The following is a 17337-nucleotide window of genomic DNA, read 5'->3' as shown; positions in this document are numbered from 1 at the left end:
CCAGGCAGTATCATGTTGTTTTTATTAGAAACAGTGAAGCTGGTCAGAACTGATGGAAGAATAGACAGAACTTAATGGAGTGGTTTAGATTATAGCATATTCAAATATTGGAAAGTTCCAGTCAAAATCAAAATCTAAAGCAGAAACTTTAAAATAAATCTTCTGAGATCCCCTCCATCGTGTTTGACTACAGTTTTATGTGTAAAAATTTCAATCTCTGTATGTTTGAGGTTGGTAGAGCAATATTTAATCTGAAATTACACATCACACTGTTCAAATTTCAATTAGCATCTTTCTCCTACTTCATAGAGAAGCCACACTTCCTTCATTTTTTAGTAATATAAAAGAACATTGAACTTTTTGTTTTTATAAACTATTTAATCATTTCTTTAATTTTTATTTTGTGTACTTTTCAATCCATGTGAAACTCATAATGAGTCGTTTCAGATTTAACTGTGAACCACAATGTAGTAGTATATATCACCACTTGAAATGTCTTTTTTGATCTTTTTCAATTTAAAAGACGCTACGGTATAGTCAAGAAAATATGGCAGAGTTAATTGGGAAACAAGGAGCTGTGTTCAGCATTTATTTATGTATTTGTCCATTCATCCATGCATCCTTTGCAGCATCAATTTGTTTCAGACAAAGTCTGTAACCGAGCTTAAGAACAAACAAGTTTAATTTTCATCTCTCTTTTTTTGCAACACTTTCATTTGGTTCATCTTAAGAATGTGCCAAAAAACATCTAGTTAAAAGTTAAACCTAAATTACATGTTTAAAAAGGAAAATATGATCTTATGCAGATATAATTTCATTTTAATTAAGAGAAGAAATTATGATCATTTTTCTATGTTGGACTTAAGAACAATGCAGTTTTTAATATTTTAATAAATTCATTATATAAATAGTCTTGCTGTGGTTATTTTCTATGTGCAAGAAGTGAAAAGCGCAGCTAATTCTCCCAATTTTCACTGTTCCAGGTTTTCTCTGATGAGCCTTTTCACCAATTTGATGCAGGTTTTTAAGGTCAAGCCATTTTCACATCAACTGAAAAACTGGTAGAAAACAAAATAAACAACATTTTGGTAACACTTTATTTGAAGGGGTGTGCATAAGACTGACATGACACAGTCATAAACTTTGCCAACTTTGCATGATTTTGTAAATTATGATAATTTCTGATACTTATGCACTAAATTGCACTTTAATTATGATAATTTAGTGCAAAGTTGGCGTTTTTAATGGACTTTCAATGCAACTTTTAGAGCAACTTTGCATTAAAAGTGTCATTATTTACCGAATGACACTTCATGACAACAGTCATAAACATTCAAAAAGACTTTATGTTCATGACAGGTGTTATGTCAGTCTTATGCACACCCCTTAAAATAAAGTGTTACCAAAATTTCTATCATTATGACATCACCTCTATTTTTTACAAATATTTGAAAAAGCATACATTAAGACAAAACAAAAAATACACAAATAAAATAAAAGTACATGTTGTGTAAATCATAACCTTGTATGTGTAATATTTCTATGTTTAGTTGATGTTTTGCAAACTAAAAGTGCTACTAAACAGAAATGTGTCATTTTGCACTAAATTACTGTATGAAAACCAAATGGAAATTTTATCTTGCATATTTTTACAAGATATATTGTTTGTTTATTGAAGCAAAATTGAATTTATTGGTTATATATAAGTCTATCCTGTCTAGATTTCCTTGGAGCAAATAGTAGATAAAATGTGACACCAACTGTCTGCCAAGGACATCAAATGACTTTAAAACAAAAGCAGCATCTAAAACCCTCAGTCACAATTTAAAAGCTTCAAAGTTGAAGCAACTTTTAAGCATAAAGAAAAGTACTGAAGATTTCACAATAATGCCCCAAAAAAGATTTATTTGTCACTTTATTTAATTTAAAGTCCAGTAATAAGATTTAAACCAAAACTTGCCCTGAATCCCTGCATCTAATTCCTGTTTATGTAACTCAAAACATCAGACTTAATTAGGATGATTAGTCCTACAGAGGACTAATCATCTGCTGCAGATCATCTTTCTTGTTTCTGTCCTTAATTCTATGTTGGAGTTTGTTAGCAGTCTTCTTCTCTTGACTCTTTGATGTGCTGAGAGGATTCAAAGAGTTGAGCCAGGCAGCTTTTCACCACCAAGTCTAATGATCTCAAGTTTACTCTGGGAACATCGCTGAAGATCTCTTGGGTTGAGCACCTACAAGTTAAAGTGCAACTTTTTATGGTATAATAAGAAGTATTTTGTCTTTTTATTCCAAATAAATTACACCAGCAAGCAGCACCATTTTGACTGTCGACAGGAAAAGCAACACTGCGTTTCCTCAGCTTGGTGAACCCATATTTTAGCTTTAACGGAGTCTCCGGTTTGACATATCACAGTTAAAGCAATTGGTCGACCGGGTTTGGAAGCAATCCTCAGAGACTCTCCTCACAAGCCACTGGATCTGAGAATCCACTGAGATGCTCCAACAAGGCAGGGAGGCTTGGCTGGTAATATCTTAAACTGCTGCTTCTACAATTGACAGAATGTGAAACATCTTCTAAGGGAAAAAAAGATGAAAACATAATAATATGGTAACACAGTGAGTGTGGTGAAGGGTTCTGCAGACTTGCACTAATTAATTTTCTTTTTTTGCAATCGCCTACATGAACTTAAAGTCACATAATTTTCCCTCTGCATGCTTCCTAATGAGTTCTTCCACAAGTCAGACATTACATTCCCTTTAATCACAGCAGGGGCTTATAAATGAGTAAATCTTCCATGTTTATTTTGCATCTGAGGGACCTCCACACGGCACCACCATGACCTTCTTTGAATGTGTTTCATCATCTACATGTTTCTAATTGTTTTATCAGACAGCAGAGGCAGAGGAGGCATTTAAAGTTGCTTCTGTATTTAGTTAACACCAAGTCTGAGCGGATCAGAAGGAGTCCTGAAACAGAATTACAACAGTTTGCAAGCTTTGATCTGATTGATGTCAAACATGAAGCAAAAACTGAACAAAGCATGGCAGAAAATGAGGTTATGCATCTTTTTGAGCAGGTTGCAACTGAATCCTCATTCTCAGCACTTAACAGTATCTGATGACATTTAATGGGCTTCCAGTTTTTACATTAGCTTTTTCATTCCAAGTGAGTGATAGAGCTTATCTTTAATAGGCCTCCTGACAGGTTTAATATCAAACAGCTGAATGCAGGGTTCGTACTTTAAACAAACGGAAGGCCAAATCCGTCAGGCCCAAATCCGAAGGCTAATACAACATCTTCTAGGGGTATCAAACTTGACTGCATGACAATAATTAATCTTCTTAATGAGCTGAAAGTAAAGTGGAGCCCAGAGGAGCTGCCGCAGCCTTATCAATGACAAACGGCTGGGCTTTCTAATTGCACCGCAAGATCTGACAGGATAAATTTGCACCAGAAACGTGACTGATATGACACGTGGACGGGAAGGGCTGCGAAGACGGAAACAAGCTGTAGAGAAAGATCAAAAATTAATTTCAGCACCGTATAGCTCCAGAAATATAAAACACATGAAGAATTACACGGTCAAAAGCGACTATTTTTGGGTGAGAATAATTTGAATTTGACCAGAGGATCTGAAAATAACATGACTATGATGTACTACTTTTTTTTTAATCTGTAAAAAAATTAAATCTTGAAATGACGTGGAAAAGTATTTGCTCCCTCATAGATTTAATTAGATTTTTTTCTTTTCTGTCAAACACAAATGTTTAATCAGATAAACAAAATGGAGTTTCCATCCATTTTCTCAACACCGTTGTCCCTTAGGGGTCAGGAGGTGCTGGTGCCCATCTCCAGCTAATGTTCTGGGTGAGAGGCAAGGTCATCCTGGACAGGTCACCAGTCTGTCGCAGGGCAACACAGAGACACACAACCATGCACACACACACTCACACCCAGGGACAATTTGGAGAGACCAATTAACCTGACAGTCATGTTTTTGGACTGTGGGAGGAAACCGGAGTACCCGGAGAAAACCCATGCATGCACAGGGAGAACATGCAAACTCCATGCAGAAAGACCGGGGCTGGGAATTGAACCCAGAACCTTCTTGCTGCAAGGCAACAGCTCTACCAACTGCACCACTGTGCAGCCCCAAAATGGAGTTTTCAAACGGTAATATAATTTATTAAGAGGAAAAAGCTACCCAAACCATCCTAACTGTATGAAAAAGTAATCAAATACCACTCCAAAAAATCCTCAATAAGGTGTAGTCTGCATTTTTAAACTTAATTCAATTCCATTTGAGTCTTGCTGACAACAGGAATTAAAGGCGACATAAGTTAAAGACTTTCAGGAACAGATGAAACACATATTTGTCTGGAAAGGGTTCAAAAAAACTATTTTTATAAGGGTAGTATTATGTAAAACCAAATAAAATTTACTTGATTTTACAACACAATCAAGTAAATTTGCTTCTTTCAGTTGCTATAAAAATGATGTCTATATCAAACATAATCTAAAAGAAATTTGACTTCAAATTTTCACGTCTTAAAATTGGTTCTCTGTTTCTTTAAGAAGCTCCTGCTCTTTCAGCACATCATCACAACGTTTCTCCATTAATCCGTAAATAATGTTCTTAGGAGTGTTGCACTACGAGGTTTTGGTGATTTTCAGGTGTTTTTATTACCTCACAACTTGGCATAATGCAATTTCCCTTTGGGATTAACATGACTGAATTGAATGAATTTCCCAACAGCTTTTCTTTGGGTTTGTTTTACTTCTTCTCACTGTGTGCACTCAGAAACATTCAACTCACAACAAGTGAGTGCCCTCTGGTGGCTCAAGGGCACTTGGGTTTTATGCAGCACGGCAATGATCTAAATCTCAACTAGACCTTTTATAAGATAGGTCAACGTCTTATAAAAGCATAGTTAAGGTTTTGGAGTGGTCTAGTTAAAGTTCAGGTTGAATCCGATTCTGTGGAATGAGCTTAAAGGGGTTCTGAAAACCTGAAAATGAGGCTTAATTAAAACTATTCTGAATGAGCCAAGAATTCTTCCTCAGCGATGTTAAACTCTCCTTGGCAGTTACTGCAAACTCCTGATGGTAGTTGTTGTTGCCAAGGACGGCTGCACGAGTTTAGGCTTGTGGCCGATTGCTTTTTCATATTGTGCCAGGTGGGTTTGGATACATTTTATCCCCTAATGAATTCAATCACAATTTAAAAACAAGCATTTTGTATTTACTGCAAAAACTGCATTCATGGTTTTGCTGCCAACTATATTGAGTTGCAGGTTTCACACAGAGTGAAGACAAAAACAAAAGATGCAGATTCAGTCCGACCTGCTGACTTTTGGAGTGCGTTCATTATGAAATGACAAAACGCGGCTCGGCACACAGAGGGACGGCGAATGAGGAGTGTAATATCTGTGGAGAAGTTGATAATACGATAACAGGATTAAGAGGGAATTACCTCTTCTTTGTGTAACAGTGTATGTTCGGTGGCAGCAGACAGCAAGATTAAACCAACTGATATGGGGGAAACAAATTTCATAAAAATCACCAAGATCAGAGATTCCCAGCACAAGAAGAGCCCCCTCTGTGCAGCACGCATGCAGCCGCCTGCAGGGATTATCCGAGGGCGTCCCGGCATTTCAAAAAAGGCCAGACAGTTTGGGACAGATCCCATTATAGGAGCATCTGCTTGTTATACCATCCTGAGATTGGCTGCGTGTCAGCCACCAAGGTGAGAGCTAAAAGAGGAGGATCAGTCATCTTTGATTGTGATGTCGGGGAGGGAAAGAGGGCACCTAATGATTTAACCTCATTCAGAGAAGAGTGATGCCGTTGCCAGGATTTCTGAATCTGCCAACATGAGAAACTGAGCAATTAAGACCCTCGAGACAGCAGGAAAAGTCATGTTAATCCCTCATTTTTTGTGAGGATTTTCAGTTTGTGTGAACTCCTGCTGGTGTTACCACCTCCCACACAGCCTCCCCCCCCCTGCTTTGCCTGTGGAGACTTATCAGGATGCAGCAAGCGTCTCCTGCAGGATTTCTGTCACTGGCAGGCAGCTCTCCTGTATCCTGACCCTCCTCACAATTTTCCGAGCTGCAGGCTGTCGCGGGGACAAAGACACAAATGCCAGCAGGAAATGAACACCTTCGCTCTTTATTTCTTAATTAATTTGTCTTCTCGGCAGGTACAGCACAAAATCATGAAACCATTAGTGGGGAAAAGTCACGTTTCGCACAATAAACACAGTCAAGTCTTCAGCAGACAAAAGAGATTCTTTATGTGAAGTTTTAAGCTTGTGTGGCTACCAGCAGAGGCTTCTCGTGTGAACTAATAAAAAATGGATGTTCTCTCACATCTGATGAGCAACACCGAATGTGTGCCTCCTCCGCTAAAAGAAATCATGAAAGAATTATAAGGCAAAACGACCACTCTCCTCCTCGGATGACCCACGGCGTGGACCGATGCGCTTCAGACTCAGCAGCCAACACAATTTTTGTTTCCAATATTCACAAAGTCATGCATCACAAAAAAAAAATAAAATAAAAAACTGCTACATGTGCACCAGTTGGCAGCACCAGATGTACCATAAAAAAAACGAGATGTCACCCAGAATTTTGAGCTGCTGGTTGATTGACAGTCTTGATTAAACTTAAACTGGCAGTGCAAGATATTTCCCATCCGTCCTTTTGTCATCTAACTACTGAAAGTGTAATTACGCTTTAGCGGCATGAGCTGGAAAAAACACCAACATTGTGGCTCGCAGCGTTTCAAATGAATGGCTGACAGAGATAAGCAATATCTTGCTTGGTACCACATTCCTGCCCTTAAACGCTTTTTTCCCTTAATGCTGACTTATTTTAAAAGAAAGTGTTGGGTAAGGCAGCACTCCAGATTACATGATTAGAGGTAGCCCCCTGATGACGCTTAATCTGATTTTCCAAGAGCTACTTGTGATTAAAAATGAATGTTCACACTCTATTTGGTGATGAAAAATACATTATTTTGCCTCTGTTCGCTCGAGCATATAAATGCTTCTGAAAGTAAATTTGCTACTGAGAAGAAATCCTCCCAAGACAAATTTCAAAAATGATAGTTACATTTTATTTATGCATCAATAACTAAATAGACAGGCCGCTAAGCCTGAATGGATTGAGACAGTCAGATGAAAGTAAATAAGTTTAACATGAAAGAATGAAAAGTCAACAAAAATTTAAAAAACATGACATATCAAGAGGAATAGTATGTTTTCTTTTATATCACCTCTACATACTTGCGATATTGTGCTTCAGTAAGACTTTTTCAACTAGAACACAGATACAGAAAAATCCTAACAGCCCTACAGAACCGCAAGTAATTCATGAATAAAAAAAGTTCAGAAAAGAACCAAAAGAAAATGAAAACAAACTTTTTTTCTTTTTTAAAAATCCCCTCTCATCGAGGTCAATTTAAGCATAAATGAAGATGAGCAAAGATTCTTCAACTCATCTGGCACATGTGAAGAAGTTAACATAAAAATTGAGAGTTGCACAATTAAACACTCGTCTGGTTGGGCATTATGTTTGACACCCTACACACACACTTCACACACACTTCACACACACATAAGCAAAAACACAGAAATATAAGAGACGCATCATCTTCCTTTTACCTGCTTATCATTGAGGCAGACCTGGTAATTACAATGTAAATGTATATTTATATATTTATATATGTTTATTATATAAAGACATAAAAATCAACTAGAAGTAGAAATGAAAAGAAAGAACAAAAAACATGCACTGGACAAATACAAGCATGCATTACCATGATGATGAGACCTGAAATTTTCACCAGTATATTTTTCGAATGGTAGATGTTGCACCTGTGCTGCTGCCGCGTTTTCCACCAATTCCCCATCAGGCATGGACAGAGATACATTCTCAAACCTTTCCTTGTGTTGCTACATGTACAGTGGAGTAAGCATCATGAGGATCGTCACAGAAGCAGGTGGGGGTGGGGAGATAGTGTTGTTGCTGTGTCACATAAAGGCATGGAGGCTCTTTTCTGTTTGCGGTGAAATTACTGTACATTTTCCAGTAACAATGGATGCTTTTTCTTTTCTCTTTTTCCTTTATTCCTGTAAGAGAGTTTGTTGTTGTTGTTGGCAAACCTTCTCCGCCAGTATCTGTTGTGGCAGTATTCCAGAGGAAAAACACAAAAGGGTTTGGACCGCTGCATGAAATGTTTCTCTAAAGATCAAAATATACTTCTTAATATTCAGGGCTCTCTCTTTACTTGGCCGTTGGATGGTAATCCTTTATCGTGTTTGATTGATTTATAATTTTTTTCCTCAGTTTCTATGTAAAAAAAAATGCCTCTGTTTTTGTTCATCAGCATCAGCTCTTCACTGTCTGTGCGTCAGAAAGTTCGTTGCTGTACGGTCGGCTTTGGTTGCATAACACGCACGGTGATGCTCTACTGAGGTCTGCTCAGCAGGTGAAGTCTTCAAAGTTGCCCTGGCCCGGATGGTGAGGTAGCATGTTCCCGGGATATGTAGACGGCGTACGCAGGTTGTCACAAGGAGCCTGAAGAGAAAAAGACAGAGAAATTGGAATGGCAGCGAGAATGAAGCAGAGAGATGATTGACTTTGAAGGAAAGGGAACACAAACATGCAGACGGGTGAGAAAATCTTGAAAGCCTTTATGGAAAAAAAAAAAAAATGAAAAGAGCAACAGGTTGGGTCGGGAGCGGCGAGTTAATAGATTCCTGAGCAATACTTGGAAAAATAATGAAGGTGGATGGAGAGGGAGGACTACTAAGTGAGGCAGGAGCAGAGGAGGAGCGCCTTTCCACTTTTCTCTGCCTGCGCTCTGACTCACAATTAAAGTGAGCTGGTTTCATTTACACTTGGATATAAGTAAGCTGTCACAGCGTCTGAGGCTTTAATTCTGGCCTGTCCATGCTGGTACTGTCCTGCTGCTTTGATTAAACCCAAGCCTCCTCTCCTTCGACTCCCTCTCAGTCTTCTCCTCTCATCCCAATTGCTTTTCTTTTCTAAAAGAGAGCGCCGCTCTCTTTTAGCTTCTTTCAATCGCTTTTCCTCTATCTCACTCGCTCTCTCTCGCCAACACCACCCTGACTGCCGGCAATTGAGGCCAGCAGAGACAAAGAAGAAAGGAGCTAGCTCCTGTCAAAGCAATGCGGTCTGACACAGTCAAAGTACTCGGCAGCAGCCCATACTGACATGGTGTTTCACATCATCCAGGCTCAGCACAGCTCCCCGATCATTGCTGCTGCGGCCTTTGTGTTTCTTCTTCATGCATCTGCACAGCTTGTACTTGATCACCTAAAAAAAACAAAAACAACAACAAAAAATAGAGTTACTTTTTCACTTCTTGCTGCTGGAAATCATCCAGATATCTTCCTGTTTTTATAACTAAAGCTCACGTTTGGATCAGGTGAGCTTGAATGATTGCATGCGTCTATAAATATGCCTTCCCTGGGGTAATAAAAAACAGCTTCTTTTTCTTGTTTATCTCAAACTTTCATTTCACTAATTACTAGAGCACACGTTTAGCGTCGGAGCTGATGGCAGGTGTTATTTTACCTCGTACAGGTAGTCAAACAGCTCGAGAACGGTGAGGATGCTGGCGCCTATGAAGAGACCCATCTGACCTCCGATATCGCCTGAAAAGAAAAGTGAGAAAGTCTTTAAACCAGATGGAAATCATTCCTCCGCATTCATGAGCTCCAGCTTTAATCTGTACGGCTGAAGGACGAGAGAGGCAACAGAAAACACAGATGTTTGCAAATCTGCGGTTGAAAAGCGAACAATAGATTAAAGAGGCCGTTTTTACATCTCCAGGGACCTGAACACCTATTATAAAAATGCATACATTGGCTCTGCCTTCATGCCAGATAAAAAGCGTCTGTCAGGCGGCACATTGCATGTTATCTTTTCCCAAGAAAACACTTGACAGCCATTTCCTTACCCAGTAGGCCTGCCAGTTCGTAGGCTTTCTTTTGTTCAATGGTTTCATAGTTCAGCGCCTCAAAGTAGATATCCAAAACCAGAATGTTATCACTGCAAACAGAAAGGGAAGAATGCAAGTGTGAAAGGCAGGCATTCAGTCGTCAACATGTTACACATGCTTCTCTCGGAGCGTCTACAAAGATGACGGTTGACTCCAATTTCTGCACAGACCAAAGCAGATGTGTCGTGCTGAGCGGATGACCTGCCACAGCAAACTAATTTTCCCTCAGTGGGGCTGATCATCGTGGTGTACAGAGGAAATGATTACAGCTGTTTGATTTCAGCGGAAAGAAAATCAAAAGGGATTAGCTTAAGGGTCCAAGGCAAAACAGAGAAATATTTTTCTTCTTTGAGTTCCCTCTCCTTGGGGGAAGACAGACCCCAAAGACTTTTAGATCAAAACCGCTTCGAAGGTTTTAAAAATTCTTTAGTTGCTATCCCACTTTATTCAATCTGAATAAATAAATAAAACATGATTTTCTTTGAGAAAATCCGGTGAAGCCAAGAGCTGACTTTACGTTGCACAATTTAACAGAAAGATGATGACGTAGGTGCAAAACAACAAAAATTTATATTGAATTGTGCTGCCAAACTGTGTTGATTTTACTAAGAGCACAAGCTCTATGAAAAGCACTGGACACAATCCTGTAGTTGAACCTAGATATTTGTATAAGACGTATAAAACAACAGTTGTGGACATTTTTCTGACTGCCTAACATTAGATATAGCTGAAGTGTTCCTGTCTTAGTTCGTTTACGGTTACAAAATGACTTCTGTTTGCCAAATTCCAAAATGATGAAATATAGATTTTACAGCAACAGTTTGTTTTTCTTTAGAATCCCAGAATTTTCTTGAGTGCAACAGAAACTTTGTGGATTGTAGTTTTCGTAAAATGTCTGTTTTACAATGTGAGGAATTCAGCATTAGTAATTACTGCAGAATATTCCATGTTTGGGTTGCTTTGGCTTTGCTTCCCATCGGATTAGGAATGAGCCATCTGTCTCTAGGATCTTTAAATCCAGTCAAATGTCACTGGTTTGTGGCGAATTTGAAAAACCTTATTTCAGTGTGAAGGCAAGCATGGCCCTACACTCTATGGTATTTGGCAGCTGGAGTTTACCCTGCAGCTTTCTAACACATCCTGTTACAATGATACTGCCACAGTTATTATATCGGCACTAGAATGTCTCCTGAAAATCTGAGAAATTTCCCTATGAATGTGGTAGGGCTCTGAATAGGATGCAGCACATCCCCCAAGCATGCAGCACAAATTTACAGTTGTGGTCTGCCAGCTTATGTTGGCACTTGTAATCAAAAGAACACATGCATACAAAATCCAACTCTGAAGTGTGTTTTTTTAACACTTTGAATGGGTCACACCAGTCTGAAGCTGGTTAACTGTGTGTGTGTGTGTGTGTATAGTATATTTATATTATATACCACATCCAGCAGATGCTTGCACTTATTCATTCTCATCTCCTTAACTAAATACAAACTCAAGGCTTCATTCTGACAACACAGTTTAAATTTAACCTGGAGTCCAGACAGCTTCGCTTCGTCTCCCAGAAACCTGCCCATATGCGCAGAGTGTATTATTCCACCAGTAGCGCAGTTATCTTTATGTACAAAGTGTATGAACATGATGCATCTTGTTTAATAATTTTGTTTATTTTTTGTATATTGTTCACTTCAGGGGCTGCACAGTGGCGCAGTTGGTAGAGCTGCTGCCTTGCAGCAAGAAGGTTCTGGGTTCGATTTCCGGCCTCGATCTTTCTGCATGGAGTTTGCATGTTCTCCCTGTGCATGCGTGGGTTTTCTCCGGGTACTCTGGTTTCCTCCCACAGTCCAAAAACATGACTGTCAGGTTAATTGGTCTGTCTAAATTGTCCCTAGGTGTGAGTGTGTGTGTGCATGGTTGTGTGTCCTGTGTGTCTCTGTGTTGCCCTGCGACAGACTGGCGACCTGTCCAGGGTGACCCCGCCTCTCGCCCGGAACGTTAGCTGGAGATGGGCACCAGCAACCCTCCTGACCCCAGTGAGGGACAAGGGTGTAAGAAAATGGATGGATGTTCACTTCAGCTGCTTGGCGAGACCTTTTTGTTGCAACAGGAGGACAGCAGCTCCCCTAGTGGCCAGGAGGGGATATGATGAGGTTGTAGTCTTGACATGAAGACAGGACTTTTTGAGTCAGAAGAGTGGGCTCCTACAATAGAGTCAGGTGATTCTCAGGAACTATTAAAATTAAAGCAAAGCACTCTGGGATCTTCAGGCGCCATGAAAGAGCTTTTCCTCAAAGTTTATCCATGTTCCAGCTGATTTTTGATGTTGTCATGTGGTCTTACTGTGTGAAAGTATCTTTATATGTAAATTATTTTTAAGTAACTAGTAATTGCTGTATAGTATAGTGGTATCGTAGTTCTGCAGGATGTAAAAAAAAAAGCATACCACTTTGCATTGTCTTTTTTTTCTTTGCAAAGTTTGGGCACGTCTTTGCAGAATCCAACAAGTTCATGTTCTTTACAGAGTCACAATGACTCGATGCTGCAGTTTTCTAAAGATGTCTAAGAGATCTCGTTAAACTTTTTGAACTGCAAAATGAACTGCAATACGAGCCTCTCTGAATAGACAGACCTCTTTGGGACTACTTATGTAATACGATTAGAATGTAGTATTGTAATAGTTTAAATTAGACCACGTTTCAGCTAATCTTGATGCCATTAATTGAACTAAAACCTTTTAGCTTCTCTGCCGTCCGGGTCAGAGTCCGCTTGTTTTCCCCAGGGGTTGAATTGCACTGGTTGCTATTAAAACTATTTAATTAATGCTAAAGAAAATGCAGCCCTGTAAAAGAGCTGGAACCAACTGCTGTGCTATTATGTAACAAAACATGTTTTTCCTCCATTAATTTAGGTTCAGCTTTTAAAGGTTTATTCACTACATTCACATTAATCCTAAAACTATAATTTTAACTAATTCCATGCTTTTGGATTTGACGTCTGGTAAATTTGAAACTTCCACATATGTCAAACTCTCACAAGCTCTAATAGCCTCTGTACCTCTGGAGTATAGGCAGCCTATCCCCAGTCGAATATCATTGAGGTTTTTGTTTTACTTCTGACAGTTTTTCTGGTATTTTCCGTCTATTTCCCTCTGGTCTGAAGGTCTCGTGTGTGCGGTGTCACCCTGATGTAAAAGCGATGCTTCCTCACTGACAGCGAGTAACCTGAACCACGTCTGATCAGAGCTGCTGTCAAACAGCGGACCAAAGCTTTCGCCTAGCTGAGCCTCCTTCTCTGTGAGGTTCCCGACAGTCAAACTTCACACTCTTCAGTTTCACACCACCAAGCACAGAGCAGGCTGGATATCAAAACCCTTCCACAAATGTTCATTTCTTGGGAATGTGGCCACTTGTTAAACAAACCGTCCTCTGGGAATGGAGAAACTTTCTCTTTCTGGTCGCAGTCTGGCTACATGTGCTACAGTAATTATCTAACCCTCAATAGCCTGGAGTGATGAATAAAATATTCAACGCACTTCTCATTTTCTTGAACTTTCTTTTAATCTTTTTGGTGTATTCTATATGAAAATAAAACACTCTGTACTTGACTGACTAATCATCCTAAAATCTCACTTGGAGCTTTTTATAATACTTCAAAAGATAAAAGAAAAACTTTAAAAAGTCAACCTAAGTAAGTAATCTAAGGGAATCATCAACCTCAAAAGAAACATATACTGCCATACAGAATAATAAAATTAACATCCAACCATTTTGTGGAGAGACTGTGCAAAAATAACACCTTTTACATAATTAAAACAAATTATACGTTGTGTTGTCCTAATATTTTATGCTGTGCTTTTCTTTCTCCAATCATCAGTTTGCATTATTTTTGCTCTTGTGAATCCCCAAAACAATTTTCTAACACTGCTTTTCCGTGTAATCTTTATTAAACTGCAGATACACAGCTCCTTTGGGACAGAAGTGGATTGCTGTTTGTTGATATCCAATATGCACACCTTTGTTGCTCAATAATGTCTTGATGTTGGAACCACGAATGTTATCATTTTTCAATGGGTGAGCTCTCTTTGAGTTGCAGGTAATTGTTTTGAGACTCACTAACAGTTCACAGAACAAATACAGCGGCGGACCTGAAATGATTGTTTTTGGGTAGTTGACTTTTGGAGGGTTGCAGCATCCTTCTTTATCTTTCAGTTCTTCATAATTTGTTTTCAGGTTGAATCTTTTCAGAGAATATTGAGTATAACTATCCAGCTGCGTGAGCATCCAAACTTAGGCTTACGTCTTTACATTTTGATACATTTTACATTGTTGAATGATGATTGATTGATTTATTGAGCACTTAACAATAACTAAGGTAACTAATTGTAAAAATCAAACAAAAAGAATAAAAAAAACACTGAAATTAACAATAGAAATAAGGGAAAATGCCACTCTGCCGCATGGTATAAAAAGCCTGTCTCAAGAAAAAAGTCTTCATCTTAGACTGAAGGATCAGAGGTCTTTGTTAGCCTTGTTCATGGGAAATCTAATAAAAGTTTATTTAATTATCTCAGGAATCTCCCTAAAAAAGTTCAAATAAATAAAATGGTGTAAGGCGATTATGAGCTTTAAAAACAATGTCACAACCTGGTTCAGTGATTGTGACAAAAACAGAAAAGTACATGAGGACATAATATTTGCATGTTTATTTTAATGGATAAAATCAATCCTGTGAAAAACAAACAAAGACTAAACAAAACTGAAGTGAGTCAAGCAAACAAAGCCTGCAAACCAAACCCAGGAGGTCAAGTGAGGTGAGAGAAAGGCCCAATATTCCCTCTGTGCAACAAAAGGACCTCAATCTTTTATAGAGGGATGAAGAAGAAACTCAGGTGTTTTCAATCAGTGTAACTGCTGCACTGTAAAATTTTAAAATCAATTCTAAAATGGCAAGAAAGCCAATGGAAAGAGGATAAAACTGTGCTGATATGTTCACATCTATATTGTTGGTTAAAAGACAGGCAGCCGCGTTTTAGACAAGTTGAAGTCGTCTTAAGGAAGACAGAGGGACATCATGTAGAGTCCAGAACTAATTAATATTTACACTCCTGATCAAAGATTAATCTAAGGATTTTAGCAGTTTTATTAAAGGTAGAGCGCTGATGTCAGCGGTATTATGCAGTCACCTGCATAATGAGGGAAGGACAGTTTGTACAGCTAGAACTTCACCTAGTGAACATATAAAGGGAAAAGAGAAGGGGACCAAGAATACAGCCTTGTGACACTCCATAAAAAGAGGATACATTTTTGATCATGACACAGGATGTTCTGTCTGTCAGGTATGAAGTGAGCCACCTCAGTACAGCGCCATGGATCCCAACAAAGTGTTTTAAACGAATCGAAAGCTCCTGTAAGATCCAAGAGCACCAGAACGACAAGGCGCATGCACCTGTCAACAGATGAAGCAATGTCTTTATGTGTAAGCTCAGAGATGAAAACTAATCTTTTAAAAGAGAATCAAAGTTTGAGCTACACAAAACTTCTGCCAAATAAAACATGAACTCACTGAAGGATGTTCAGTGAGTTCATTTTTCATGACCTCTTAAGGACCAATGATTTCATTAACCGTATCAGAGTAAAGCGGGGTAATCACATGCACATGGCTGGACGACATGACTGAAAAATGTATCATATCAGTCAATATTGCTAATTATTTATTAGTTTTTTTTGCTTTAACTATCTGAAATACTGCCACAGTGGTGACATTTCCTGTTTCATAAGAGAAAACTAATTTTCTCTCTTATTTTTAAGCAGTTATAATGCACGGTGGCGAAACACAAAACCGTTTCTGCACAAGTTACTCAACAGGTTGTTGCTAGGCAACCAATGAGTGAGTTCATTGATGCCACCCACCTTGCTTATTTGGCAAAAGCTTTTCCTCAAGCTGTATCCAGCGCATGTGCAGTTCTGAATGAGAGTTCACTTTAATCATTGAACATTTTACTGGACATATTTTCTACTGATATTGATCACATATCTATTGTGATTTATAGTGTTACAGATTTATTGCCCAACTCTTTTTATTGAACTTCACACCTTGAGTTGGTGGAACTGAAACACCTGAAGTAACACTAAGAGTTGCAACACACTTTATGAAACTAGACATAACATCAAAACTTCTCAAAAGAGTCATTACATTGTGATATTGAAGACTCCAGAGAAGTTAAATGCATTTTAAAACTCATCTAAGCTCAATTTTTAGCTGCTTCAAGTGAAGCAGCCTCTCAGACAGCAGGATAAAATTGCCCTGAACATAATCAAAATGATAATGAGGCAAACAGGATAAACATCACAGCGAATCAAAAAAAAAAAAAGCATGACTTACGCAATGTACTGTTCAGTCTTGTTGAATTTCTTGGCGAGGTACTTGGCCGACGCCTTGCTGGGAATCTTCACAAAGGACAGCTCTTTGCCATATCGAGTCATGTTGCATGGGGTCTCACACACACAGTAATCATTGTCTTTCTCAACAAGGAAATCTAAAAAAAAACCAAAAACATAAAATATGATGGCGACAGATGGAGAGAGAAAAGGAAGGCGAAACAGACAGCGATATAAAAAGAGAAGACAGGGACTGATTAATTTATCGTCATTCCGGCGTGACAAACAAAATGCCAGCTGAGTGAGAGGCGTCAAAGTAGAGGCGACCTCTGAGACCTTTAACAGAATATAAAAAAATAAGACAGACTCATGCTGACGGAGCAAGAGGGATAGCAAGGCAGCGTGCGAGGTGATGCCATGAAAGAGTGAGAGATTGCAAGTCTGTAAGAAAACAAGCAGCAGACATGAAAGGCCTGAGAGGTTTTAGCTGGTGGTGAGGCAGAAAAGGAAAGCTTCAGTGGTACCATCATGCTGAAGGAACACTATTATCTGTTATCAGCTCGGATCAAGAGCTCTGAACAGTGGGATACATATATACACACATCGTGCTGGTTTATCTTCTTACCCAAGGCAGGATCTGCACACTCCTTGTACTGCTCTGGGGTGCAGTACGGGGCATCTCCTAAGGACAGGCAGGGAAAAGAAAAAGCAGCAACAGTGTGAAGGAAAGAAGAAAAGCTTTTAGAAATGGGTTGAACATTTGCTTTGAGTCATTACTTTTATTTTCCACAACTGGATACTGTCATAAAACGGATCTGGTCTCCAAACTGATACCATTTATCACTGCTTAAAGTTTCTGTCAACATTGTTCCAATCTATGTCATTCTAGAAGTCCAGCCATTCATTTCAATCCATCAAAACAAC

General features: G+C 38.9%; 1 protein-coding gene across 3 annotated transcripts in view; it reads right to left on the bottom strand.

Annotated features, from left to right (window-relative positions):
• Window positions 1-6156: 6156 nt before the first annotated feature.
• The window catches only part of asic1b (acid-sensing (proton-gated) ion channel 1b), a 203500-nt gene continuing 192319 nt past the window's right edge, over window positions 6157-17337 (bottom strand). For all 3 annotated transcript variants that reach the window (XM_008408900.3, XM_008408898.3, XM_008408899.3), the window contains 6 exons: window positions 17039-17095; window positions 16418-16571; window positions 9995-10086; window positions 9610-9689; window positions 9247-9348; window positions 6157-8586 (listed from right to left, as the gene is read on the bottom strand). In XM_008408900.3, coding sequence (XP_008407122.1) covers window positions 8491-8586; window positions 9247-9348; window positions 9610-9689; window positions 9995-10086; window positions 16418-16571; window positions 17039-17095 — 581 coding nt within the window. In that variant the 3' untranslated portion in view covers window positions 6157-8490. The remainder of the gene's footprint in view (window positions 8587-9246; window positions 9349-9609; window positions 9690-9994; window positions 10087-16417; window positions 16572-17038; window positions 17096-17337) is intronic.

The sequence above is a fragment of the Poecilia reticulata genome, chromosome 5 (genome assembly GCF_904066995.2).
Source record: "Poecilia reticulata chromosome 5, P_reticulata-male-v2, whole genome shotgun sequence".
NCBI classification, from domain to species: domain Eukaryota; kingdom Metazoa; phylum Chordata; class Actinopteri; order Cyprinodontiformes; family Poeciliidae; genus Poecilia; species Poecilia reticulata.
This window is presented reverse-complemented; position numbering and strand designations above follow the sequence as displayed.